This window comes from Hemitrygon akajei, unplaced genomic scaffold (genome assembly GCF_048418815.1).
Source record: "Hemitrygon akajei unplaced genomic scaffold, sHemAka1.3 Scf000115, whole genome shotgun sequence".
NCBI classification, from domain to species: Eukaryota; Metazoa; Chordata; class Chondrichthyes; order Myliobatiformes; family Dasyatidae; genus Hemitrygon; species Hemitrygon akajei.
The window spans coordinates 247204-273396 of record NW_027332001.1 but is presented as its reverse complement, the minus strand read 5'-3'; the positions used below and the strand labels follow the sequence as shown (position 1 = coordinate 273396).

Sequence of the window (26193 nt, the reverse complement as noted above, 5' to 3'; positions counted from 1 at the left end):
CCTGAGGTAACAGGTTTAAGTTTAGATGGTAAAGTTTAAAGGGGATTTAGGATGCATGTTTTCCACAGAGAGTGATCGGTGTCTGGAATGAGCTGCCGAGGGAGGGACTGGAAACAGATACTCTGCAGCGTCTGAGAGGCGTTTGAGCTCATGAGTAGGCCGGGGACGGAGGGATATTGATCATGTTCCTGAAGATGGGATTGGTTTAAATTGGCATCGTGTCTGCATCCGCATGGTACATCTACTATTTTATGTTCTATGACAGTTCTGAACTCCGCCATCTCCGCCTTCCTGTCAAATTGTGACGAACACCAACTGTTCCAGTTGACGAGATTCTACATGGAGCGACTGGAGCAGGCGATTGAGGAGGGTGTGGAGGGAGTCGGTTTCATGTTAACTCATGATCATCATTTCAATGAGCGAGAGTATCACGTAAGTGGAAGGGACATAGACTGAATGTAGATTCAACTGAATCAATCACAGACCGACAGAACCGGTGTAACGGCACCTCTGGGCAGTGAAAATCCTGTAATGCTTGTGGTGAACATCAAGAAAAGAATTTTCATCTGCGAAAACCCTGAACTTTTATTAACCAATACAAGCCTCTCTCCAGTTTTCTGATCACATTCATTTTTAGACAGATTAGGATACAGGCAATGATTGAGAGGTGAATTTAGTGATGTGACACTTGACGGACATTGCAAGTGGACAGAGAACCACTCTACACCACTCAGTCTGACATCACATCATGTTCCCAATGTTCGACCTTAATGGCCATTCACCAATCTGTGTTCTCCTGATGACCGACGGGTTTCCCACAAATCAAATATATAGTGACATATTTCTCAGCTCATTCTCAGTCTACCTTCAACCCTATTTTCAACTCAGGCAACACTGACCCGTCTCTCATTTGAACTGCTGACCCTTTCTTTATCAATATCCCAACATGCCTCATGTTTCTGTTACCATCTGTTCCTTGTGACTTACAATTTGAGTTTGTAATTACCACAGCATATACTGTTAACATGGGAAGTGCAACATTAGTGCCACTGAAAATATTCCAAACATCTACAGCTAACATAGAATTACAAAGAAACGAACTGGTCCTCGTGCTACTGGAGTGCATTCACCTATTGCCACCCAGGATGAATATTAGTGAAGAGCCAGACACCATACTGAACACGACATTCCACGTGAGGCAGCTGACAATTTCAGTCCAAACTTCTTACTCAACATTCCCACCAGTCGGCTTTGGTCTGTCACACACGCACAATAGTCCTGAGTTTGCTGACTGCTCCTCACTGCCAGTTTCCAGCTGTTGGCTTTGGTCTGTCACACACGCACAATAGGCCTGAGTTTGTTGACTGCTCCTCACTGCCAGTTTCCAGCTGTTGGCTTTGGTCTGTCACACACGCACAATAGTCCTGAGTTTGTTGGCTGCTCCTCACTGCCAGTTTCCAGCTGTTGGCTGGCACTGGACCCCTCGTGGAGCCTGGCAGTGAAGGGTGAAGCTGCTGTGGTTCACCAGGGATTACCCTGGCAAAAAGCAACACTGACCCGGCCATAGTTACACCTAGTCATAGTCATCCAACCCTACAGTACAGCAACAGGCTCTTCTGCCCATCTCGTCCACACCGACCTATTATCTGCTTAGTCCCATTGAACTGAACCCGGACTGGAGACGTCCATAACTCCCCCATTGAATGAACTTATCCAAACTGATCTTAAATAATCAACTCGAATGTACATCAACTAATTAAGATGGCAGCACGTTCCGCGCTCTTCAGCAACCTCTGAGTGAACAAGTTCCCTCTCATATTGCCTTTCACCTGATATCATTACCCTATGATCTCTAAATCCAGTCCCACCCAACTTCAATAATAAATGCATTTTTGCACTAACGCTCTCTATACCTTTTATAAACGTGTATACCTCTTTCACATCTCTCATGGTCCTCCTACACTCTATGGAATAATGTCCTAGCCTATTCACACTTCCTCTATATCTCAGATCCTCAAGTCCTGGCAACAATCTGTATTTTATTCTGCATTCGTTCAATCTTATTGATATCCTTCCGGGAGGTAGGTGCACACATTGCTTCAAATTAGCCTCTGCAACATCAACTTCGACATAATATCCCAACTTCTGTATTCAATATTTTGTTTCATGAAGCCCCATGTCCGAAAATCTTTACAACGCCATCTACCTTCGATAACACTTTCAAGAAATTTTGGATCTGTATCACTTTGCAGGATCTCATCACACTTCCTACTCTTGTCATTGGTACCAACGTGGACCAAGACCTGCTCATCCTGCCCTTAAGAAAGTTTCAGAGTCGATACGAGATATCACTGACCTTGGCAACACACCATCCAAAAATCATGTTCTCGTAAATAGAATCTCCAGTCTGTTCTCCTGACCATTGAATTCCCCCTGTCAGTGCAGATCAGCAATTCTCATCCCTTCTGAGTCACAAAGCCAAACTCAGAGCCAGAGGCATAATCACCATGTCTTTCCTCTGCGAGGCCATACCCCGAAACAGAAAGCCGTATACCTGTTACAAGGAGTTTCCTGTAGTGGCTGCCTGTTCCCTTCCCCCTCCTGACAGTCACCCAGTTTCCTGTGTTCTGCGCCTTGGGTATAGCTCCCTCCCTGTAAAGTCTGTCAGTCAACCTCTCAGTCTCCCGAGTGATCCCGGGTTTATCCAGCTCCAGCTCCAATTCCTCAGCACAGTATGTAAGAAGCTGCAGCTGGATGAAATTCCCGAAGGTGCAGTTGTCAGGGACACTGGAGTTCTCCCTGACTTGCCGCACCCTGTAGGAAGAGCATCCCACTATGCTGCCTGGCATTCCCACTGTTCTAACAGTGAAACAGAGAAGGGAAATATTACCCAAGATCTACCTAAATCCTCCGCCTCTCCTCACTGAACCCTCTCTGACACAAAGCCTCAATAACCTACTCTATCTCTGGCTCACTCACACTATGTCTGCTCCTTTTAAACCTTGCCAAGTGGATAAGTACCCCGCAATCTGTGGCGTTCAGAAAGTCATCACTGGCCATGCTAACTTCTTTTAATTTATTTTTCCTGCTACGAACAATTGCTGTCAGTGATCTGTGACGAGCAGAACGTGCTGGGTCAGTCCATGTTCAGGGTAGATTTGAACCCATCCCTCCGCTCCTCAATATATTCCCCATTGTTCGTTACAGAGCGTGACTGAGCTCGCGGAGAAGGGAAACCGAGCGGGCGCTTCCAAACTCTTCCTGGATCTGGTGATGGAGAAGGGCTCCGGGGCCCGGAGGGTGATGTGGGAATCCTTTGTGAAACTACATCACCATTTACCAAAGCTGAGCAGAATATTGAAGGAAATACGGGAACGAGGTACGGTGAACAGTACACTGTGTGTTACAGATGTAAATGCTGATGAATTTACAGTATTACACAGAACAGAGTTCATGCAGGTTAATCTGTTTGAACAGGTGACGGCCAGTTCGCCTACATGGACACTGAGCGGGGTTTATCTGAAGTGCCCGCGCATCTGAAAGGTAAGTGATGGACTGGAAAGCTCAAAGCCTTTATTTAACTATGAGAGTCTGAATACGTCTCTTTAGAGGCCTGTTTAGAGACAGTCAGAGTCTGGGAGACAGGTTTTTGTTGTTATTTCACTCTGAGAGTCTGAATACGTCTCTTTAGAGGCCTGTTTAGAGACTGTCAGAGTCTGGGAGACAGGTTTTTGCTGTTATTTCACTCTGAGAGTCTGAATACGTCTCTTTAGAGGCCTGTTTAGAGACTGTCAGAGTCTGGGAGACAGGTTTTTGTTGTTATTTCACTCTGAGAGTCTGAATACGTCTCTTTAGAGGCCTGTGTAGAGACTGTCAGAGTCTGGGAGACAGGTTTTTGTTGTTATTTCACTCTGAGAGTCTGAATACGTCTCTTTAGAGGCCTGTTTAGAGACTGTCAGAATCTGTGAGACAGGTTTTTGTTGCTGTGGCTGGAGGACAGGAAGCAATTTGCATTTGTCACAACACCCGGCACCTTCCCGGTCTCGGGATCTGTACCCGGAGGCCTCTGTGAGTTTGATAAACAGACATTCCCGTCGGCCTCTGTTCTGTTGCAATCGCTGTACCTACCTCTCCACCTATCTTTGTATCATCCGCAAACTTTGCCACAAATACATTTATTGCATCATCTAAATCATTGACAAACAATCTGAAAAGCCGCGGTCCCAATACTGATCCCTGAGGAACACCACCAGTCACTGGCAGCCAATCAGAAAAAGGCCCCTTTTATTCCCACTCGCTGCCTGCTGCCTGTCAGCAATTCCGCTCCACGGGCCAGTATCTTTCCTGTGACGTCATAGATTTTTATCTGCTTAAGCAGGTTCGTGTGCGGCTCCTTATCAAATGCCTTCTGAAAATCCAAGTAAATGGCATCCACTGACTCCTCTTCAGCAACCTCTCTCAGGACTCTGGATGTAGTCCATCTGGCCCAGGTGACGTTGCACCTTAAGAGCTTTCAGTATGCCGAGAACTATTTTCTTTTGTAATAGCAATGGCACTCACTCGTACTGCCTGTCACTCGCAGACCATTGCATGCTGCTAGCGGCTTTCACAGAGATATATGCTAAGTACACATTAAGTTCTGACATTTGTTTGTCCACCATTACTATCTCACGAACATCACTTTTCAGTGTTCCAGTATCAACTCTCACCTCCCTTTTACTCTTCATATAACTGAAAAAAGTGCTTAATATCCTGCTGTATATTATTGGCTTTTCTGCCCTCATATTTCATCCTTTCCCTTCTTATCGCTATTTTAGTTGCCTTTTGTTGGATTTTAAAAGTTTTCTATTCATCCAACTTTCCCTCACTTTTGTTATCTTGCATGCCCTTTCTTTGGCTTTTGTGCAATCCTTAACTTCCTTTGTCAACCATGGTTGCCTGCACGTGACACTTGAGAACTTCTTCCTCCGTGGGCCGTATCTATCCTGCAACTTGAGACCTTTTCCCGGAAGCTTCAGCCATCTCTGCTGTGCCGTCATCTCCACTGGTATCCTTCTCCAATCTACCTGGGAAAGCTTCCCTCTCGTGCCTCTGTAATTCACTTTATTCCATTGCGATACTGATACCATAAGTTATGCTTCTCCCTCTCAAACTGTAGTATGAATTCACTCATATTATGATCACTACCAGTTGAGGGTTCTTTTACATTAAGCTTCCTTATAAGATCCGAGCTATTACATAACACCCAATCAAAGACAGAATTTTCCTGAGTAGTCTCAAGCACAAGCTGCTCTAAAACGCTCTCTCGTAGGTATTCAATAAATTCCCTCTCTTGTGATCCGACTCCTGAAGTTTGTTTGATTTTCTAATTCCCCGTGCATATTGAATTATGTCATCACCTTGCTGACACGCCTTTCCCAGCTCCCTTTGCAATCTCAACCCCACACCTTCGCTGCTATTTGCAGGCCAATATAAGATTCCCATAAAGCTTTTTTTAACCCCTGTAGTTTCTTATCTCCACCCACAAAGATTCAACATTCAATAACCCTATGTAACCTCTTTATCAAGATGTGATTCCACCTCGAACCAGCACAGCCACACCACCAACGCCTATGCCTTCCTGCCTGTCCTTTCGATAAGACGTAAATCTTTTAACGTTAAGCTCCCAGCTATGGTCTTCTTTCAGCCACGACTCAGTGATGCCCACAACGTCATACCAACCAATCTCTAATTGCGCCAAAAGTTCATCCACCTTATTCTCAATGTTGCGTGCATTTAAGTGCAATGCGTTTAGTCCTGCATCTCCGCCTTTTTGAATGTTGTCTATGCAGTACAATTTAACACTGTGCTCTGTCTGTATTTGAACCCAGTCATTGGCTTGTCCTTCCTTACATTCATGTTAAACCCATCATCTACTTGTAAGACTGCTGGTTCATCCACAGCTTTATCATCCTAGTTCCAGTCCCCCGGCCATTTTAGGTTAAAACACTCCAACAGCTCCAGTAAATCTGTCCGCAAGAATATTGGTCCTCATCGGATTCACGTGTAACCCGTGCCTTTTGTACAGGTCCTACCAACCCCGGAAGTGGTCCCAATTATCCAGAAATCTGAATTCCTGCCCCCTGCTCCAAATGCTCTGCCACACATTTCTCTGCCACCTCATTCTCTTCCTATTGCCACTGTCGGGTGGCACAGGCAGCAATCCTGAGATCACTACTTTTGAGCTCCTGTTCCTCAGCTTTTTTCCTAACCCCCTGTGTTCGGTTTTCCAGACCTCCTCCCTTTGCTTTTCCTATGTCGTTGTTACCAATGTTTGTCACGACTTCTGGCTGCTCAACCTCCCTTCTCAGGATATTGTGGACGCGTCCAGAAACATTTCGGACAATGGCACCTGAGAGGCAAAGTACCATCGGTGTCCACAGAATCGCCTACCTGTCCTCCTGACTTTAGAGTTCCCTATTACCGCTGCCATCCTCTTCAGCTTCCTGCTCTTCCGCACATCATCAGCGAATTGCCGGAGTTCATGTACCGGCTCCTCGGAGAGTAAGAGACTGTAGACCAGTGTGGGGTGTGTCACATTGTGACTGGCTCAGCCTGGGAAATTCCTTTTCTGTGGCTCAGTACTGACAGCTTCATCCTAAAGGAGTGTCAAGAACATGGGGTCCATTGTGAGAGAAGTAAAAGTCAGTAGAGCAAGTAAATGCCCCCCCCCCACTGTTACCCTCTGCAGGGTTGCACAGTTCAGCAGAAGCTGAGCAGTGAAACCACCCGCTCCACACAACACTCTCCTCTCCAGAATCACGTGTGCACTTGGTGCTCGCTGGAACACCGGGGAATCTGCAAACTACCAACAGAGGGGAGAGTGGAGCCTTTAACAGCGGATCTGAATCAGATCAGAAATGTTTCTGGGCCGTCTTTCACTTTCAGACACTCTAATCTCTGATCACCCGATTTCACACAAACAGTGTCTTTCACAGGTATTTTTTTATTAAAGAAAATATGTCGTGAGCTCCATGTTCACCAGATGAGGCATTGACAACCTATTTCTGTCCATCATAAGATGTTCGAAGGAAACACCAGGAGACTCTGTGGGCACAAACTGAAACACTGAGAGTGAACACGATCCTGATGAGGGAGAAGGTGAAGGTTTTCCAGCTGGTTGATCGATACACTGAGCTCACGGTCATTTCTACTGTTCGAGATCGGAGACAGGTGGAACATGAGCTGCTGGCAAGAGGCAGAGACCACGAGGAGTGGAGAGAAAAAGATCTCCGTGGTAAGCTGGAAAAAATCCGGACTGATCAGTTATTCAAGAAGAGCTTTGTTCAAAAATTTAAAAGATCTGTCTTTAGAAACAAATCCGGGATGTCTGCAGCAGTGGCCGGAGTCCCGGGGATTGGGAAAACAACAATGGTACAAAAGATTGTTTATGACTGGGCCACGGGGAAGATATACCAACAATTCCAGTTTGTCTTCAGTTTCAAATTCCGGGATTTAAACTCCATTAACTGCAGAATAAACCTGAAAGAACTGATTCTGCATCAGTATCCTTACTTTGGGAATATTCTGGGAAAGGTCTGGAAACACACAGAGGGACTGCTGTTCATATTTGACGGATTGGATGAATTTAAGGACAAAATTAACTTTGTTGATGGTCGGAGAGACACAGAATCACAGTACACAGATCCTGAATTCAAGTGCAACGTGTCTGACATTGTGTATAGTTTAATCCAGGGCAAGCTGCTCCCAGGGTGTTCAGTGCTGGTGACAACCCGTCCCACTGCGTTACATTTATTGGAAAAGGCAGACATCAGTGTCTGGGCTGAAATCCTGGGATTTGTTGATGAAGAACGGAAGGAATATTTCATCAGGTATTTTGAAGATCGGACGGTGGCAGAAGCTGTTTTCAAACACGTGAAGGAGAACGAGATCCTGTACACCATGAGCTACAACCCCTCCTACTGCTGGATCCTCACTCTGGCACTGGGCCCCTTCTTCACACAAAGAGTCAGGGACCCACAGCGAGTTCCCAAAACCATCACCCAACTGTACTCCTACTATATTTACAACATCCTGAAAAACCACGGCCGTGAGATTGAGAGCCCCCGTGATGTGTTACTCAGGGTTGGTCAGATGGCCTACAGAGGAGTGTCTGAGAAGAAGATTGTGTTTACACATGGAGATTTGATCAACTACAATCTGCAGCCTTCCCAGTTCCTGTCCGGATTCCTGATGGAGCTTTTGGAGAGAGAGGATTCTGCCCAGAGTGTGGTGTACACATTCCCACACCTCACCATCCAAGAGTTTGTAGCTGCAGTCGCACAATTCCTGAATCCACATCCCGGGGATATCCTGAAGTTCCTCACTGAAGCCCACAACACGACAGATGGGCGATTTGAGGTATTTCTCCGTTTTGTTGCTGGTCTCTCCTCCCCAATGACAGCTCGGGGCCTGGAGGAGTTTCTGGGTCCATTTCCTCATCAAACAACCTGCCGGGTGATTGACTGGGTGAAGGAGGAGGTTAAACGCCAAAGTGGAAACACGAGGAATGAAGCTGGTAAAAGGAGCCTCCTGAACACATTGCACTACCTGTTTGAGTCTCAGAATCGTGGCCTGGCTCAGGCCATACTGGGATCTGTGGAAACACTTTCATTCAGTGGAATGACACTGACCCCGATTGACTGCGCGGTCCTGTCTCATGTCATCGGACTCTGTGATACAATAAAACACCTCGACCTGCAGGGCTGTCACATTCAGTGTGAAGGAATCCAACGGCTGGGACCCGGGCTGCACAAGTGCCAGGAGTTGAGGTAACTTGATTTATCTCTCACTCTGAACTGTGAAACTGTTCCATTGTGTTGTTTCAATGGAAAGGAATTTCGGTAAATTTGTAGTAAATCAGATTGTGAAGAAATATGACAAATGCCCAGGGGATCGGTCAGTAATTCCCCAAGGACAGGAGGGTTCTTTGGTTCCTTGTGAAGGGATGTTGGAGACTTCATCAGATCAGTGAACAACGACCATTGGTTTAATGGTAGTAAATCACAGGAATGGCCGTGTTTTTCGCTGCCTGTGACCCGTCCATTGACAATGTTCCTTCTCACTGTTACTGACACCCAGACCGACACTGACTGCAGCAGGTGGGTCAGAGATTCACACCCCCTTCCTGGTGAGGGACAAGAGACTGTCAGCAGACTGTCCCAGTGAGAAGGAAAGAAATACCATTGTGAGATTGTCCTCCCACTGCCCTTCCCCGTGTGTGACTTTGCTCACTTCCAGATACGCAAAGAGCGAGGGCGCATCTCCTCTGGGCCTCTGTTCAGACCCAACACACACATACAAAAAATTTCTGCATCCTCTCGTCTTGTAGGATTATCATTTACCCTTGGAATCCTCCCGTGGGACCTCTCATCCCAATCCCCCTTCCATTCATTGGAATCTTGCACACACCCCCATTCCTCCTGTAGGCTCTCTATTACTCTTTCCTCATCCTCCTGTGGGATGTCTTTTCCACACAACCCACACACCCCCCCGCCTTCCTGTAAGATCTCTTCTCCCCATCCCCCTTTCATCCTGTGGAATCTCTCTTCCCCATCCCCCTTCCTCCTGTGGGATCTCACTTCCCCATCCCCTTCCTCCTTTGTGATCTCTCTTTCCCATCCCCATTTCGCCTGTGGGAACTCTCCTCCCCATAGAATCATAAAATCATAGACCACTACAACACAGAAAACAAGCCATTCAGTCCTTCTAGTCTGTACCAAAACCTTATTCCGCTAGTCCCATTGACCTGCACCCAGTCCATAACCCTCCAGTCCTCTCCCATCCATGTATCTATCCAATTTATTCTTAAAGCTTAAGAGTGAGTCCATATTTTCCAAATCAGATGGCAGCTCGTTCCACACTCTCACCACCCTCTGAGTGAAGAAGATCCTCCTAATGCTCCCCCTAAACCTTTCCCCTTTCACACTGAAGCCATGTCTTCTCATTTGTATCTCTCCTAATCTATGCCTATTCGCATTTACCCTGTCTATACCCTCATAATTTTGTAAACCTCTATCAAATCTCCCCTCATTCTTCTACGCTCCAAGGAATAAAGTCCTAACCTGTTCAATCTTTCCTTGTAACTCAACTCCTGCACACCCAGCAACATCCTAGTAAGTCTTCTCTGCACTTTTTCAAACTTACTGATATCCTTCCTACAGTTCGGTGATCAGAGCTGCACACAATACTCCAAATTTGGCCTCACCAATGCCTTATACAACCTCACCATAATATTCCAACTCCTATACTCAGTACTTTGATTTATGAATGCCAGGATGCCAAAAGCCTTTTTTACAACCCTGTCCACCTGTGATGCCACTTTCAGGGGCTTATGTATCTGAACCCCCAGATCCCTCTGTTCCTCCGCACTCTTCAGTGCCCTACCGTTATTGTGTATGTCGTACATTGATTTGTCCTTCCAAAATGGAACACCTCACACTTGTCTGCATTAAATTCCATCTGCCATTTTCTGGCCAATTTTTCCAGTTGGTCCAGATCCCTCTGCAAGCTTTGAAAGCCTTCCTCGCTGTCCACAACGCATCCATCTTAGTGTCATCCACAAACCTGCTGATCCAATTTATCAAATTATCATCGACATCATTGATATAGACAACAAACAACAATGGTCCCAGCACAGATCCCTGAGGCATACCATTAGTCACAGGTCTCCAGTCTGAGAAGCAATCATCCACTACCACTCTCTGTCTTCTCCCACACAGCCAATTCGAATCCAGTTTACAACCTCTCCATGGATACCTAGTGTCTGAACTTTCTGAACTAACCTCTTACGTGGGACCTTGTCAAAGGCCTTACTAAAGTTCATGCAGACAACATCCACAGCCTTTACTTCATATGCATTCTTGGTAACCTCCTCGAAAAACACTACAAGATTCATTAAACATGATCTACCACACACAAAGCCATGTTGACTATCTTTAATCAGCCCTTGGTTGTCCAAATCCTTGTATATCCGATCTCTCAGAACACCTTCTGATAATTTACCTACTACTGATGTCAGGCTCACTGGCCTGTAATTACCTGGTGTACTTTTGGAGCCTTTTTCAAACAACGGAACTACATGAACTACCCTCCAATCCTCCGGCACCGCACCCGTGGCTGAGGACATTTTAAATATTTCTGCCAGGGCCCCTGCAATTTCTACACTAGTCTCTCTCAAGGTCTGAGGAGATACCATGTCAGGCCCGGGGGATTTAACTACCTGTATTCACTGTAAGGCAGCAAGCAGCTCCTCCTCTTTAATCTCTATATGATCCATGACACTACTGTTTGTTTGCCTTAATTCCATATCCGCTATGCCAGTTTCCTGAGTAAACACTGATGCAAAAAACCTGTTTAAGATCTCCCCCATCTCGTGAGGCTCCACACATAGACGACCACTCTGATCTTCTAGGGGAACAATTTTGTCCTTTACTATCCTTTTACTCTCAATATACTTGTAGAAACCCTTTGGGTTTACCTTCACATTATCTGCCAAAGCAACCTCATGTCTCCTTTTTGCCTTCCTGATTTCCTTCTTTAGTATTCGCTTACATTTTCTATACTCTTCAAGTACCTCATTTCTTCCTTGCTGCCTATACCTGCTAAACACCTACTTAACCAGATCACCAATATCACTTGTAAACCAAGGTTCCCTATGCCTGTTAACTTTGCCTTTAATCCTGGCAGGAACATGCAAACTCTGCACTCTCAAAATTTCACCCTTGAAGGCGTTCCACTTACTAAACACATCCTTGCCAGAAAACAACTTAACCCTATCCACACTTCCCATATCCTCCCTCTTTTCCACAAAATTGGTCCTTCTCCAATTCAGAACCTTAACTGGTGGATGAGTCCTATCCTTATCCATAATTATCTTGAAACTAATGACATTATGGTCACTGGACCCAAAATGTTTGCTTACATATACTTCTGTCACCTGACCTGTCTGGTTCCCTAATAGGGGATCAGGTACTGCACCCTCTCTCGTTGGTACCTCAATATATTGATTTAGAAAACTTTCCTGAACACATTTGACAAACTCCACGCCATCTAACCCTTTCTCAGAGTGGGCGTCCCCATCAATATGTGGAAAGTTAAAATCCCCTACGATTACAACTTTCTGTTTCTTACATTGGTCTGCTAACTCTCTACAGATTTGCTCCTCCGATTCTCTGTGACTATTGGGCGGTCTATAATACAACCCTATTCGTGTGGTCGCACCTTTCCCGTTCCTCAGCTCCACACATACGGCCTCTGTAGACGAGTCCTCCGGGCTGTCCCATCTACGCACAGCTGTGATATTCTCCCTGACTGGTAATGCCACTTCTCCCCCTTTCATCCCTCCGCCCTATCACCTCTGAAACAACGGAAACCCGGAACATGAAGCTGCCAGCCCTGCCCCTCCTGCAAACCAAGTCTTACTAATAGCAATAATGTCGATATCATTATCGTGCCAATCCACGCACTAAACTCATCTGCCTTACCTACAATACTCCTTGCATCAAAATAGATGCACCTGAGAACATTTCTATCACGGACAAACCATTGATATCTGTCTATACAGGCAGTCCTCGCATGACCCTTATCCTCCTCCAGCTCACTATCTGCTCTAACACTCTGCCCCCTCCCCCTGCAAACTAGTTTAAAACCCCCGGAGCAGAACTTACTAACCTACCGGCAAGGATGTTAGTCCCCTCCAGTTCAGGTGCAAACTGTCCAATTCAAACTGGTCCCACCTCCCCTGGAAGAAAGCCCAATTGTCCAGAAACATGAACCCCACCCTCATGCACCATCCCCTCAGCCACGTATTTAGCTGCATTATCTTCCCATTTCTAGCCTCACTAGCACGTGGCACGGGTAGCAATCCACCTGCGGGATCTCACTTTTCCATCCCCCTTTCATCCTCTGGGCTCTCTGTTCCCACTCCACCTTCCTGCTGTTGGATCTCTCCTCAGCATCCCCCTTCCTCGTGTGGGATCTCTATTCCCCATCCCCCTTCCTTCTGTTGGATCTCTATTCCCCATCCCTCTTCCTCCTGTTGGATCTCTCTTCCCCATCCCGCTTCCTTCTGTGGGATCTCTCATCCCCATCCCCCTTCCTGCCGTGGGATCCCTCTTCCCCATCCCCCTTCCTTCTGTGGGATCTCCCTTCCCCATTCCGTCCTGCTGTGGGATCTCTCATCCCCATCCCCCTTCCTGCTGTGGGATGTCCCTTCTCCATACACCTTCCCCCTGTGGGATCTCTCTCCCCCATCGACTTCTTCCTGCCAGATCTCTCTTTGGCATGCCCCATTGTCCTGTGGAATTTCACTTCCCCAACCCCCTTCCTCCTGTGAGATTTCTCTTCCCAATCCCACATCCTCCTGTGGGAACTCTCTTCCACATCCCTCCTCCTCCTAGCCAATCTCTCTACCCATCTCCCTTCCTCCTGTGGGCTCTCTGTTCCCTATACAACTTCCTCCTGTGGGATCTCTCATCACCAGCTCCCTTCCTCCTGATGAATCTCTCTTCCCCATCCCCATGCTCCTGTGGGATCTCTCTTCCGCATCCCCTTTCACCCTCTGGGGCCTCTGTTCCCATCCCACTTCCATCTGTTGGATCTGTCTTCCCCAACTCCCTTCCTCCTGTGGGATTTAAACTCCCCACCCCTTTCTTCCTGTGGGATCTCTCTTCAATATCCCATTTCCTACAGTGGGATCTCTCTTCCCCATCCACCTGACCCCCGTGGGGGCTCCGTTTCCATCCCTCCACTTCTTACGGGATCTTGCTTCGCCATTTCCCTTCCTCCTATACATCTCTCTTCCCCATCCCCCTTCCTCCTGTGGGATCTCTCTTCCCAATCCCCTACATCGGATGGGATCTCTCTTCCCCGTCCCCCTTCCTCCCGTGGCATTTATTTTCCCCATCACTCTTCCTCCTATGGGATCTCTCCTACTCATCCCCCAACCTCCTGTATGATCTCGCTTCCCCACCCACTTCCTCCTGTCCCATCTCTCGTCCCCATGCCTGATCATCCTATGGGATCTGTATTCCCCATTCCCATTCCTTCTGTGGGATCTATTGTCACCACCTCCCTTCCTTCCGAGGGATTGCTCTACCCCATCCCACTTCATCCTGTGGGTCATCATAATGCCCCCTCTTCCTGTGGGATCTGTCTTGTCCCTCCACATGTATCTCTCTTCCCCATCCCACATCCTCCTGTCAGATCTCGCTTCCCCATTCTCCTTCCAACTGTGGGATATCTCCTCCCCACCATCTTTCTTCCTAGGGATATACCTTCCCCAATCCCCTTACTTCTGTGGGATCTCTATTCCCCATCCCCTTCCACCTGTGCACTCTCTGCTCCCAATCAACATCCTGCTGTGGGATCTCTCTTCCCCACGCCCCATCCACCTGTGGGATCTTCCTTCCTCATCCCCCTTCCTCCTGTGGGATCTCTTTTCCGCATCCCCCTTCATCCTCTGGGATCTCTTTTCCCCATCCCCCTTCCTCCTGTGGGATCTCTCTTCCCCGTCCTGCTTCCTCCTGTGGGATCTCTCTTCCCCATCCCCCTTCCTCCTGTGGGATCTCTCTTCCCCTTTCCCCTTCCTCCTGTGGGATCTCTCTTCCCCATCCCCCTTCCTCCTGTGGTTTCCCTAATCCCCATCCCCCTTCATCCTGTGGGATCTCTCTTTCACACCCCCCTCCTCCTGCGGGACATCTCTTCCACATCCCTCCTCCTGGCCGTTCTCTCAACCCCTTCCCCCTTCATCCTGTTTAATCCCTCTCTCTTCTCTCCCCTTCCTCCCATGGGACCTCCCTTCCCCATCCCCTTCTTCCTGTGGTATCCCTTCCCATCCCCCTTCCTCCTGTGGGATCTCTCTTCCCTTCCCACATCCTCCTGTGGGATCTCTCTACCCCATCCCCCTTCCCCCTGCAAGTTCTCCCTACTCCATCCCCCTTCACCCTGCAAGTTCTCACTTCCCCTTCCACATCTTCCTGTGGGATCTCTCTACCCCATCCCCCTTCCCCCTGCGAGCTCTCTCTTCCCCTTCCCACATCCTCCTGTGGGACATCCCTTCCCCATCTCCCTCCTGTGGGATCTCTCTCCCCCATCCCCCTTCCTCCTGTGGGATCTCTCTTCTCCATCCCCCTTCCTCCTGTGCGGTCTCTCTTCCCCATCCCCTTTCCTCCTGTGGGATCTCTCTTCCCCTTCCCCCTTCCTCCTGTGGGATCTCTCTTCCCCATCCCCATTCCTACAGTGGAATCTCTCTTCTCCACCCCCATGCTCCTGTGGGATCTCTCTTCCGCATCCCCTTTCACCCTCTGGGGCCTCTGTTCCCATCCCACTTCCATCTGTTGGATCGCTCTTCCCCATCCCCCTTCCTCTTGTGGAATCTCTCTTCCCCATCCCCCTTCCTCTGGTGGGATCGCTCTTCCCCATTCCCCCTTCCTCCTGTCATATCTCTCTTCCCCATCCCACATCCTCTGGTGGGATCTCTCTTCCCCATCCCCCTTCCTCTGGTGGGATCTTTCTTCCCCATCCCCCTTCCTCTGGTGGGATCGCTCTTCCCCATGCCCCCTTCCTCCTATGGGATCTCTCTTCCCCATCCCCCTTCCTCTGGTGGGATCGCTCTTCCCCATTCCCCCTTCCTCCTGTGGGATCTCTCTTCCCCATCCCCCTTCCTCTGGTGGGATCGCTCTTCCCCATCCCCCTTCCTCCTGTGGGCTCTCTCTTCCACATTCCCCTTCCTCCTGTGAGATCTCTGTTCCCCATCCCACTTCCTCTGGTGGGATCGCTCTTCCCCATCCCCCTTCCTCTTGTGGGATCTCTCTTCCCCATCCCCCTTCCTCCTGTGGGATCGCTCTTCCCCATTCCCCCTTCCTCCTGTGGGATCTCTCTTCCCCACCCCCTTCCTCTGGTGGGATCTCTCTTCCCCATCCCCCTTCCTCTGGTGGGATCGCTCTTCCCCATTCCCCCTTCCTCCTGTGGGATCTCTCTTCCCCATCCACTTCCTCCAGTGGGATCGCTTTTCCCCATCCCCTTTCCTCCTGTGGGGTCTCTCTTCCCCATCCCCCTTCCTCCTGTGGGATCTCTCTTCCCCATCCACTTCCTCCGGTGGGATCGCTTTTCCCCATCCCCTTTCCTCCTGTGGGGTCTCTCTACCCCATCCCCCTTCCTCCTGTGGGATCTCTCTTCCCCATCCCCCTTCCTCCTGTGGGATCGCTCTTCCCCATTCCCCCTTCCTCCTGTGGGATCTCTCTTCCCCACCCCCTTCCTCTGGTGGGATCTCTCTTCCCCATCCCCCTTCCTCTGGTGGGATCGCTCTTCCCCATTCCCCCTTCCTCCTGTGGGATCTCTCTTCCCCATCCACTTCCTCCGGTGGGATCGCTTTTCCCCATCCCCTTTCCTCCTGTGGGGTCTCTCTTCCCCATCCCCCTTCCTCCTGTGGGATCTCTCTTCCCCATCCACTTCCTCCGGTGGGATCGCTTTTCCCCATCCCCTTTCCTCCTGTGGGGTCTCTCTACCCCTTCCCCCTTCCTCCTGTGGGATCTCTCTTCCCCATCCCCCTTCCTCCTGTGGGCTCTCTCTTCCCCATCCCCCTTCCTCCTGTGGGCTCTCTCTTCCACATCCTCCTTCCTCCTGTGAGATCTCTCTTCCCCATCCCCCTTCCTCTGGTGGGATCTCTCTTCCCCATTCCACCTTCCTCCTGTGGGATCTCTCTTTCCCATCCCCCTTCCTCTGGTGGGATCGCCCTTCCCCATTACCCCTTCCTCCTGTGGGATCTCTCTTCCCCATCCCCCTTCCTCTGGTGGGATCTCTCTTCCACATCCCCCTTCCTCTGGTGGGATCGCTCTTCCCCATTCCCCCTTCCTCCTGTGGGATCTCTCTTCCCCATCCCCCTTCCTCCTGTGAGATCTCTCTTCCCAATTCCCCTTCCTCCGGTGGGATCGCTTTTCCCCATCCCCCTTCCTCCTGTGGGATCTCTCTTCCCCATCCCCCTTTCTCCGGTGGGATCGCTTTTCCCCATCCCCCTTCCTCCTGTGGGGTCTCTCTACCCCATCCCCCTTCCTCCTGTGGGATCTCCCTTCCCCATCCCTCTTCCTGCTGTGAGATCTCTCTACCCATCTCCCTTCCTCCTGTGGGCTGTCTGTTCCCTATACACCTTCCTCCTGTGGGATCTCTCATCACCAGCTCCCTTCCTCCTGATGAATCTCTCTTCCCCATCCCCATTCCTACAGTGGAATCTCTCTTCTCCACCCCCATGCTCCTGTGGGATCTCTCTTCCGCATCCCCTTTCACCCTCTGGGGCCTCTGTTCCCATCCCACTTCCATCTGTTGGATCTGTCTTCCCCAACTCCCTTCCTCCTGTGGGATTTAAACTCCCCACCCCTTTCTTCCTGTGGGATCTCTCTTCAATATCCCATTTCCTACAGTGGGATCTCTCTTCCCCATCCACCTGACCCCCGTGGGGGCTCCGTTTCCATCCCTCCACTTCTTACGGGATCTTGCTTCGCCATTTCCCTTCCTCCTATACATCTCTCTTCCCCATCCCCCTTCGTTCTGTGGGATCTCTCTTCCCCATCCCCCTTCCTCCTGTGGGATCTCTCTTCCCAATCCCCTACATCGGATGGGATCTCTCTTCCCCGTCCCCCTTCCTCCCGTGGCATTTATTTTCCCCATCACTCTTCCTCCTATGGGATCTCTCCTACTCATCCCCCAACCTCCTGTATGATCTCGCTTCCCCACCCACTTCCTCCTGTCCCATCTCTCGTCCCCATGCCTGATCATCCTATGGGATCTGTATTCCCCATTCCCATTCCTTCTGTGGGATCTATTGTCACCACCTCCCTTCCTTCCGAGGGATTGCTCTACCCCATCCCAATTCCTCCTGTGGGTCATCATAATGCCCCCTCTTCCTGTGGGATCTGTCTTGTCCCTCCACATGTATCTCTCTTCCCCATCCCACATCCTCCTGTCAGATCTCTCTTCCCCATTCTCCTTCCAACTGTGGGATATCTCCTCCCCACCATCTTTCTTCCTAGGGATATACCTTCCCCAATCCCCTTACTTCTGTGGGATCTCTATTCCCCATCCCCTTCCACCTGTGCACTCTCTGCTCCCCATCAACATCCTGCTGTGGGATCTCTCTTCCCCACGCCCCATCCACCTGTGGGATCTTCCTTCCTCATCCCCCTTCCTCCTGTGGGATCTCTTTTCCGCATCCCCCTTCATCCTCTGGGATCTCTCTTCCCCATCGCCTTCCTCCTGTGGGATCGCTTTTCCCCATCCCCCTTCCTCCTGTGGGATCTCTCTGCCCCATCCCCCTTCCTCCTGTGGGATCTCTTTTCCCCATCCCACTTCCTCCTGTGGGATCTCTTTTCCCCATTCCCTTACTCCTGTAGGGCCTTGTTTCGAATACCTGCCACTTCCTGTCGGATCTCTCTTTGGCATGCCCCATTGTCATGTGGAATTTCTCTTCCCCAACCTCCTTCCTATTGTGAGATTTCTCTTCCCAATCCCACATCCTCCTGTGGGAACTGTCTTCCACATCCCTCCTCCTCCTGTGGGATCTCTCAACCCCATCCCCCTTCATCCTGGTTAATCCCTCTCTCTCCCTCCCCCTTCCTCCCATGGGATCTCTCTTCCCCATCCCCCTTCCTCCTGTGGGATCTCTCTTCCCCTTTCCCCTTCCTCCTGTGGGATCTCTCTTCCCCATCCCCCTTCCTCCTGTGGTTTCCCTAATCCCCATCCCCCTTCATCCTGTGGGATCTCTCTTTCACACCCCCCTCCTCCTGCGGGACATCTCTTCCACATCCCTCCTCCTGGCCGTTCTCTCAACCCCTTCCCCCTTCATCCTGTTTAATCCCTCTCTCTTCTCTCCCCTTCCTCCCATGGGACCTCCCTTCCCCATCCCCTTCTTCCTGTGGTATCCCTTCCCATCCCCCTTCCTCCTGTGGGATCTCTCTTCCCTTCCCACATCCTCCTGTGGGATCTCTCTACCCCATCCCCCTTCCCCCTGCAAGTTCTCCCTACTCCATCCCCCTTCACCCTGCAAGTTCTCTCTTCCCCTTCCACATCCTCCTGTGGGATCTCTCTACCCCATCCCCCTTCCCCCTGCGAGTTCTCTCTTCCCCTTCCCACATCCTCCTGTGGGACATCCCTTCCCCATCTCCCTCCTGTGGGATCTCTCTCCCCCATCCCCCTTCCTCCTGTGGGATCTCTCTTCTCCATCCCCCTTCCTCCTGTGCGGTCTCTCTTCCCCATCCCCTTTCCTCCTGTGGGATCTCTCTTCCCCTTCCCCCTTCCTCCTGTGGGATCTCCCTTCCCCATCCCCCTTCCTCCTGTGGGATCGATTTTCCCCATCCCCCTTCCTCCGGTGGGATCTCTCTTCCCCATCCCCCTTCCTCCGGTGGGATCTCTCTTCCCCATCCCCCTTCCTCCTGTGGGATCTCTCTTCCCCATCCCCCTTCCTCCGGTGGGATCTCTCTTCCCCATCCCCTTCTTCCTGTGGTATCCCTTCCCATCCCCCTTCCTCCTGTGGGATCTCTCTTCCCTTCCCACATCCTCCTGTGGGATCTCTCTACCCCATCCCCCTTCCCCCTGCAAGTTCTCCCTACTCCATCTCCCTTCCCCCTGCGAGTTCTCTCTTCCCCTTCCCACATCCTCCTGTGGGACATCCCTTCCCCATCTCCCTCCTGTGGGATCTCTCTTCTCCATCCCCCTTCCTCCTGTGCGGTCTCTCTTCCCCATCCCCTTTCCTCCTGTGGGATCTCTCTTCCCCTTCCCCCTTCCTCCTGTGGGATCTCTCTTCCCCTTCCCCCTTCCTCCTGTGGGATCTCTCTTCCCCATCCACCTTCCTCCTGTGAGATCTCTCTTCCCCATTCCCCTTCCTCCGGTGGGATCGCTTTTCCCCATCCCCCTTCCTCCTGTGGGATCTCTCTTCCCCATCCCCCTTTCTCCGGTGGGATCGCTTTTCCCCATCCCCCTTCCTCCTGTGGGCTCTCTCTTCCACATCCTCCTTCCTCCTGTGAGATCTCTCTTCCCCTCCCCCTTCCTCCGGTGGGATCTCTCTTCCCCATTCCACCTTCCTCCTGTGGGATCTCTCTTTCCCATCCCCCTTCCTCTGGTGGGATCGCCCTTCCCCATTACCCCTTCCTCCTGTGGGATCTCTCTTCCCCATCCCCCTTCCTCTGGTGGGATCTCTCTTCCACATCCCCCTTCCTCTGGTGGGATCGCTCTTCCCCATTCCCCCTTCCTCCTGTGGGATCTCTCTTCCCCATCCCCCTTCCTCCTGTGAGATCTCTCTTCCCCATTCCCCTTCCTCCGGTGGGATCGCTTTTCCCCATCCCCCTTCCTCCTGTGGGATCTCTCTTCCCCATCCCCCTTTCTCCGGTGGGATCGCTTTTCCCCATCCCCCTTCCTCCTGTGGGGTCTCTCTACCCCATCCCCCTTCCTCCTGTGGGATCTCCCTTCCCCATCCCTCTTCCTGCTGTGAGATCTCTCTACCCATCTCCCTTCCTCCTGTGGGCTGTCTGTTCCCTATACACCTTCCTCCTGTGGGATCTCTCATCACCAGCTCCCTTCCTCCTGATGAATCTCTCTTCCCCATCCCCATTCCTACAGTGGAATCTCTCTTCTCCACCCCCATGCTCCTGTGGGATCTCTCTTCCGCATCCCCTTTCACCCTCTGGGGCCTCTGTTCCCATCCCACTTCCATCTGTTGGATCTGTCTTCCCCAACTCCCTTCCTCCTGTGGGATTTAAACTCCCCACCCCTTTCTTCCTGTGGGATCTCTCTTCAATATCCCATTTCCTACAGTGGGATCTCTCTTCCCCATCCACCTGACCCCCGTGGGGGCTCCGTTTCCATCCCTCCACTTCTTACGGGATCTTGCTTCGCCATTTCCCTTCCTCCTATACATCTCTCTTCCCCATCCCCCTTCGTTCTGTGGGATCTCTCTTCCCCATCCCCCTTCCTCCTGTGGGATCTCTCTTCCCAATCCCCTACATCGGATGGGATCTCTCTTCCCCGTCCCCCTTCCTCCCGTGGCATTTATTTTCCCCATCACTCTTCCTCCTATGGGATCTCTCCTACTCATCCCCCAACCTCCTGTATGATCTCGCTTCCCCACCCACTTCCTCCTGTCCCATCTCTCGTCCCCATGCCTGATCATCCTATGGGATCTGTATTCCCCATTCCCATTCCTTCTGTGGGATCTATTGTCACCACCTCCCTTCCTTCCGAGGGATTGCTCTACCCCATCCCAATTCCTCCTGTGGGTCATCATAATGCCCCCTCTTCCTGTGGGATCTGTCTTGTCCCTCCACATGTATCTCTCTTCCCCATCCCACATCCTCCTGTCAGATCTCTCTTCCCCATTCTCCTTCCAACTGTGGGATATCTCCTCCCCACCATCTTTCTTCCTAGGGATATACCTTCCCCAATCCCCTTACTTCTGTGGGATCTCTATTCCCCATCCCCTTCCACCTGTGCACTCTCTGCTCCCCATCAACATCCTGCTGTGGGATCTCTCTTCCCCACGCCCCATCCACCTGTGGGATCTTCCTTCCTCATCCCCCTTCCTCCTGTGGGATCTCTTTTCCGCATCCCCCTTCATCCTCTGGGATCTCTCTTCCCCATCGCCTTCCTCCTGTGGGATCGCTTTTCCCCATCCCCCTTCCTCCTGTGGGATCTCTCTGCCCCATCCCCCTTCCTCCTGTGGGATCTCTTTTCCCCATCCCACTTCCTCCTGTGGGATCTCTTTTCCCCATTCCCTTACTCCTGTAGGGCCTTGTTTCGAATACCTGCCACTTCCTGTCGGATCTCTCTTTGGCATGCCCCATTGTCATGTGGAATTTCTCTTCCCCAACCTCCTTCCTATTGTGAGATTTCTCTTCCCAATCCCACATCCTCCTGTGGGAACTGTCTTCCACATCCCTCCTCCTCCTGTGGGATCTCTCAACCCCATCCCCCTTCATCCTGGTTAATCCCTCTCTCTCCTTCCCCCTTCCTCCCATGGGATCTCTCTTCCCCTTTCCCCTTCCTCCTGTGGGATCTCTCTTCCCCATCCCCCTTCCTCCTGTGGTTTCCCTAATCCCCATCCCCCTTCATCCTGTGGGATCTCTCTTTCACACCCCCCTCCTCCTGCGGGACATCTCTTCCACATCCCTCCTCCTGGCCGTTCTCTCAACCCCTTCCCCCTTCATCCTGTTTAATCCCTCTCTCTTCTCTCCCCTTCCTCCCATGGGACCTCCCTTCCCCATCCCCTTCTTCCTGTGGTATCCCTTCCCATCCCCCTTCCTCCTGTGGGATCTCTCTTCCCTTCCCACATCCTCCTGTGGGATCTCTCTACCCCATCCCCCTTCCCCCTGCAAGTTCTCCCTACTCCATCCCCCTTCACCCTGCAAGTTCTCTCTTCCCCTTCCACATCCTCCTGTGGGATCTCTCTACCCCATCCCCCTTCCCCCTGCGAGTTCTCTCTTCCCCTTCCCACATCCTCCTGTGGGACATCCCTTCCCCATCTCCCTCCTGTGGGATCTCTCTCCCCCATCCCCCTTCCTCCTGTGGGATCTCTCTTCTCCATCCCCCTTCCTCCTGTGCGGTCTCTCTTCCCCATCCCCTTTCCTCCTGTGGGATCTCTCTTCCCCTTCCCCCTTCCTCCTGTGGGATCTCCCTTCCCCATCCCCCTTCCTCCTGTGGGATCGATTTTCCCCATCCCCCTTCCTCCGGTGGGATCTCTCTTCCCCATCCCCCTTCCTCCGGTGGGATCTCTCTTCCCCATCCCCCTTCCTCCTGTGGGATCTCTCTTCCCCATCCCCCTTCCTCCGGTGGGATCTCTCTTCCCCATCCCCTTCTTCCTGTGGTATCCCTTCCCATCCCCCTTCCTCCTGTGGGATCTCTCTTCCCTTCCCACATCCTCCTGTGGGATCTCTCTACCCCATCCCCCTTCCCCCTGCAAGTTCTCCCTACTCCATCTCCCTTCCCCCTGCGAGTTCTCTCTTCCCCTTCCCACATCCTCCTGTGGGACATCCCTTCCCCATCTCCCTCCTGTGGGATCTCTCTTCTCCATCCCCCTTCCTCCTGTGCGGTCTCTCTTCCCCATCCCCTTTCCTCCTGTGGGATCTCTCTTCCCCTTCCCCCTTCCTCCTGTGGGATCTCTCTTCCCCTTCCCCCTTCCTCCTGTGGGATCTCTCTTCCCCATCCCCCTTCCTCCGGTGGGATCTCTCTTCCCCATCCCCCTTCCTCCGGTGGGATCGCTTTTCCCCAACCCCCTTCCTCCTGTGGGGTCTCTCTTCTCCATCCCCCTTCCTCCTGTGGGATCTCTCTTCCCCATCCCCCTTCCTCCGGTGGGATCGCTTTTCCCCATCCCCCTTCCTCCGGTGGGATCTCTTTTCCCCATCCCCCTTCTTCCGGTGGGATCGCTTTTCCCCATCCCCCTTCTTCCAGTGGGATCTCTCTTCCCCATCCCCCTTCCTCTGGTGGGATCTCTCTTCCCCATCCCCCTTCTCCTAGTGGGATCTCTCTTCCCCACTCCTCTTCCTCCTGTGGTTCCTCTGTTCCATGTCCCCACTTCCTGAGGTATCTCTCCTACTCATCCGCCATCCTCCTGTATGATCTCTCTTCCACGTCCCCCCCCTTCCTATCAGATCTCTCTTGCCCATGCTCCTTCCTCCTGTGGGATTTATCTTCCGCACTCCCTTTCTTCCTGTGGGATCTCTATTCACCATCCCTTTAGCTCGGTTGGGTCTATTTCACTGTGTCCCATTGACATTTCTTCATTTCTGTCAGGAACATTTTGTTTAGCCATCTGGAAATGAGAGAGTATATGTGGAGTTTACAGGGTCACACCGACAGACTAAATTACCGACATTTGGTGAATATGCTGGAGCTGGTCAGTGAGGGACATTGATAGTGATGGGAACTGCGATCAGTGATTTACTGAAGAGTTTAATGTTTCCTGAAATATCCAAGTGAGAGAAATTCCCCCAAACCCACAGTTTGAATCACTTTGTTCATCAATCTGTCTGTTTGTGTTTAGACTTGGGGAGAATGACCTGGGAGATTCAGGAGTGAAACTGGTGTCTGTGGCTCTGAGGAACCCGGAGTGTAAAATACAGAAACTGGGGTAAGTACCAGACTGAGGGAGATTGTGTTTACAGTCACTGGGTGTCTGACACTGAATGTGATCAGTAGAAACAAAGAAACATAGAAAACATACAGGACAATACAGGCCCTTCAGCCTACAAAGTTGTGCTGAACATGTTTCTACCTTAGAATTACCTCGGTTTTACCCATATCCCTCCATGTTTCTAAGTTCCATGTAGCCTTCCTGGAGTTTAAAGATCCAATCGTTTCCGCCTCCACCACCGCCGCCAGCAGCCCATTCCACGCACTCACCACTCTCTGTGTAACTTACCCCTGACCTCTCCTCTGTACCTACTTCCAAGCACCTTAAAACTATGCCCTCTCATGCTAGCCAGTTCAGCCCTGGGGAAAAGCCTCTGACTATCCACATGATCAATGCCTCTCATTATCATGTACATCTCTACCAAGTCACCTCTCATCCTCCGTCACTCCAAGACAAAAGGCCGAGTTCACCCAACCTATTCTCATAAGGTATGCACCACAATCCAGGCAACATCCTTGTAAATCTCCTCTGCACCCTTTCTATGGTTTCCACGTCCTTCCTATAGTGAGGCGACCAGAATTGAGCACAGTATTCCAAGTAGGGTCTGACCAGGGTCCTGTATAGCTGCAACATATAACCATATAACAATTACAGCACGGAAACAGGCCATCTCGGCCCTTCTAGTCTGTGCCGAACGCTTACTCTCACCTAGTCCCACTGGCCCGCACTCAGCCCATAATCCTCCTTTCCTTTCCTGTCCATATACCTATCCAATTTTACTTTAAATGACAATACCGAACCTGCCTCTACCACTTCTACTGGAAGCTCGCTCCACACAGCTACCACTCTCTGAGTAAAGAAATTCCCCCTCGTGTTACCCTTAAACTTTTGCCCCCTAACTCTCAAATCATGTCATTTTGTTTGAATCTCCCCTACTCTCAATGGAAAAAGTCTATCCACGTCAACTCGATCTATCCCCCCTCATAATCTCTCAACTGTTAAACATTACCTCTCGATTCTTAAACTCAATCCCACGACTGATGAAGGCCAATACACTGTACGCCCTTTTAACTACAGAGTCAACCTGCATAGCATCTTTGAGTGTCCTATGTACTCAGACCCCAAGATCCCTCTGATCCTCCACACTGCTAAGAGTCTTACCATTAATACTATATTCTCCCAGCATATTTGACCTACCAAAGTAAACCACTTCACACTTATTTGGGTTGAACTCCATCTGCCACTTCTCAGCCCAGTTTTGCATCCTATCAATGTCCCATTGTAAACTCTGACAGCCCTCCACACTATCCACAACACCCCCAAGCTTTGTGTCATCATCATATTTACTAACCCATCCCTCCACTTCCTCATCCAGGTCATTTATAAAAAACACAAAGATTAAGGGTCCCAGAACAGATCCCTGAGGCACTCCACTGGTCATCGGCCTCCATGCAGAATATGACCCATTTACAACCACTCTTTGCCTTCTGTGGGCAAGCCAGTTCTGGATCCACAAAGCAATGTCCCCTTGGATCCCATGCCTCCTTACTTACTTCTTACTTTAAGTGAACGAGATTCGCAACCCTCCAATCCTCCGGAAACTCTCATGTCCTCATTGATGATGCAAAGATCATTGCCAGAGGCTCAGCAATCTCTTCCCTTGCTTCCAACAGTCGCCTGGTGTACACCTTTTCCGGTCGTGGTGACTTATCCAACTTGATGCTTTCCAAAAGCTCCACCACATATTTCTTAATATCTACATTCTCAAGCTTTTCAGTCCACTGCAAGTCATCCCTACAATTGCCAAGATCCTTTTCCGTCATGAATACTGACGCAAATGGTTCATTAAATATCTCCGCTATTTCCTCCGGTTCAATACGTTCTTTTCCATTGTCACACTTGATTCGTCCTATTCTGTCAATTCTTATCCTCTTGCTCTTCACGTACTTGCAGAATACTTTAGTGTTTTCCTTAATCCTGTCCGCCAAGGCCTTCTCATGGCCCCTTCTAGCTCTCCTGATTTCATTCTTAAGCTCCTTCCT

At 50.7% G+C, this 26193-nt stretch overlaps 1 protein-coding gene across 1 annotated transcript; it reads left to right on the top strand.

Annotated features, from left to right (window-relative positions):
* The first annotated feature begins 272 nt into the window (after window positions 1–272).
* On the top strand, window positions 273–24152 carry LOC140723479 (NACHT, LRR and PYD domains-containing protein 3-like). Its single transcript, XM_073038051.1, has 5 exons — window positions 273–432; window positions 3208–3379; window positions 3478–3543; window positions 7061–8810; window positions 24062–24152. The coding sequence occupies exons 1-5, from the start codon at window positions 340–342 to the stop codon at window positions 24150–24152; spliced, it is 2172 nt and encodes a 723-aa protein (XP_072894152.1). The 5' UTR covers window positions 273–339.
* The last annotated feature ends 2041 nt before the right edge of the window (window positions 24153–26193 follow it).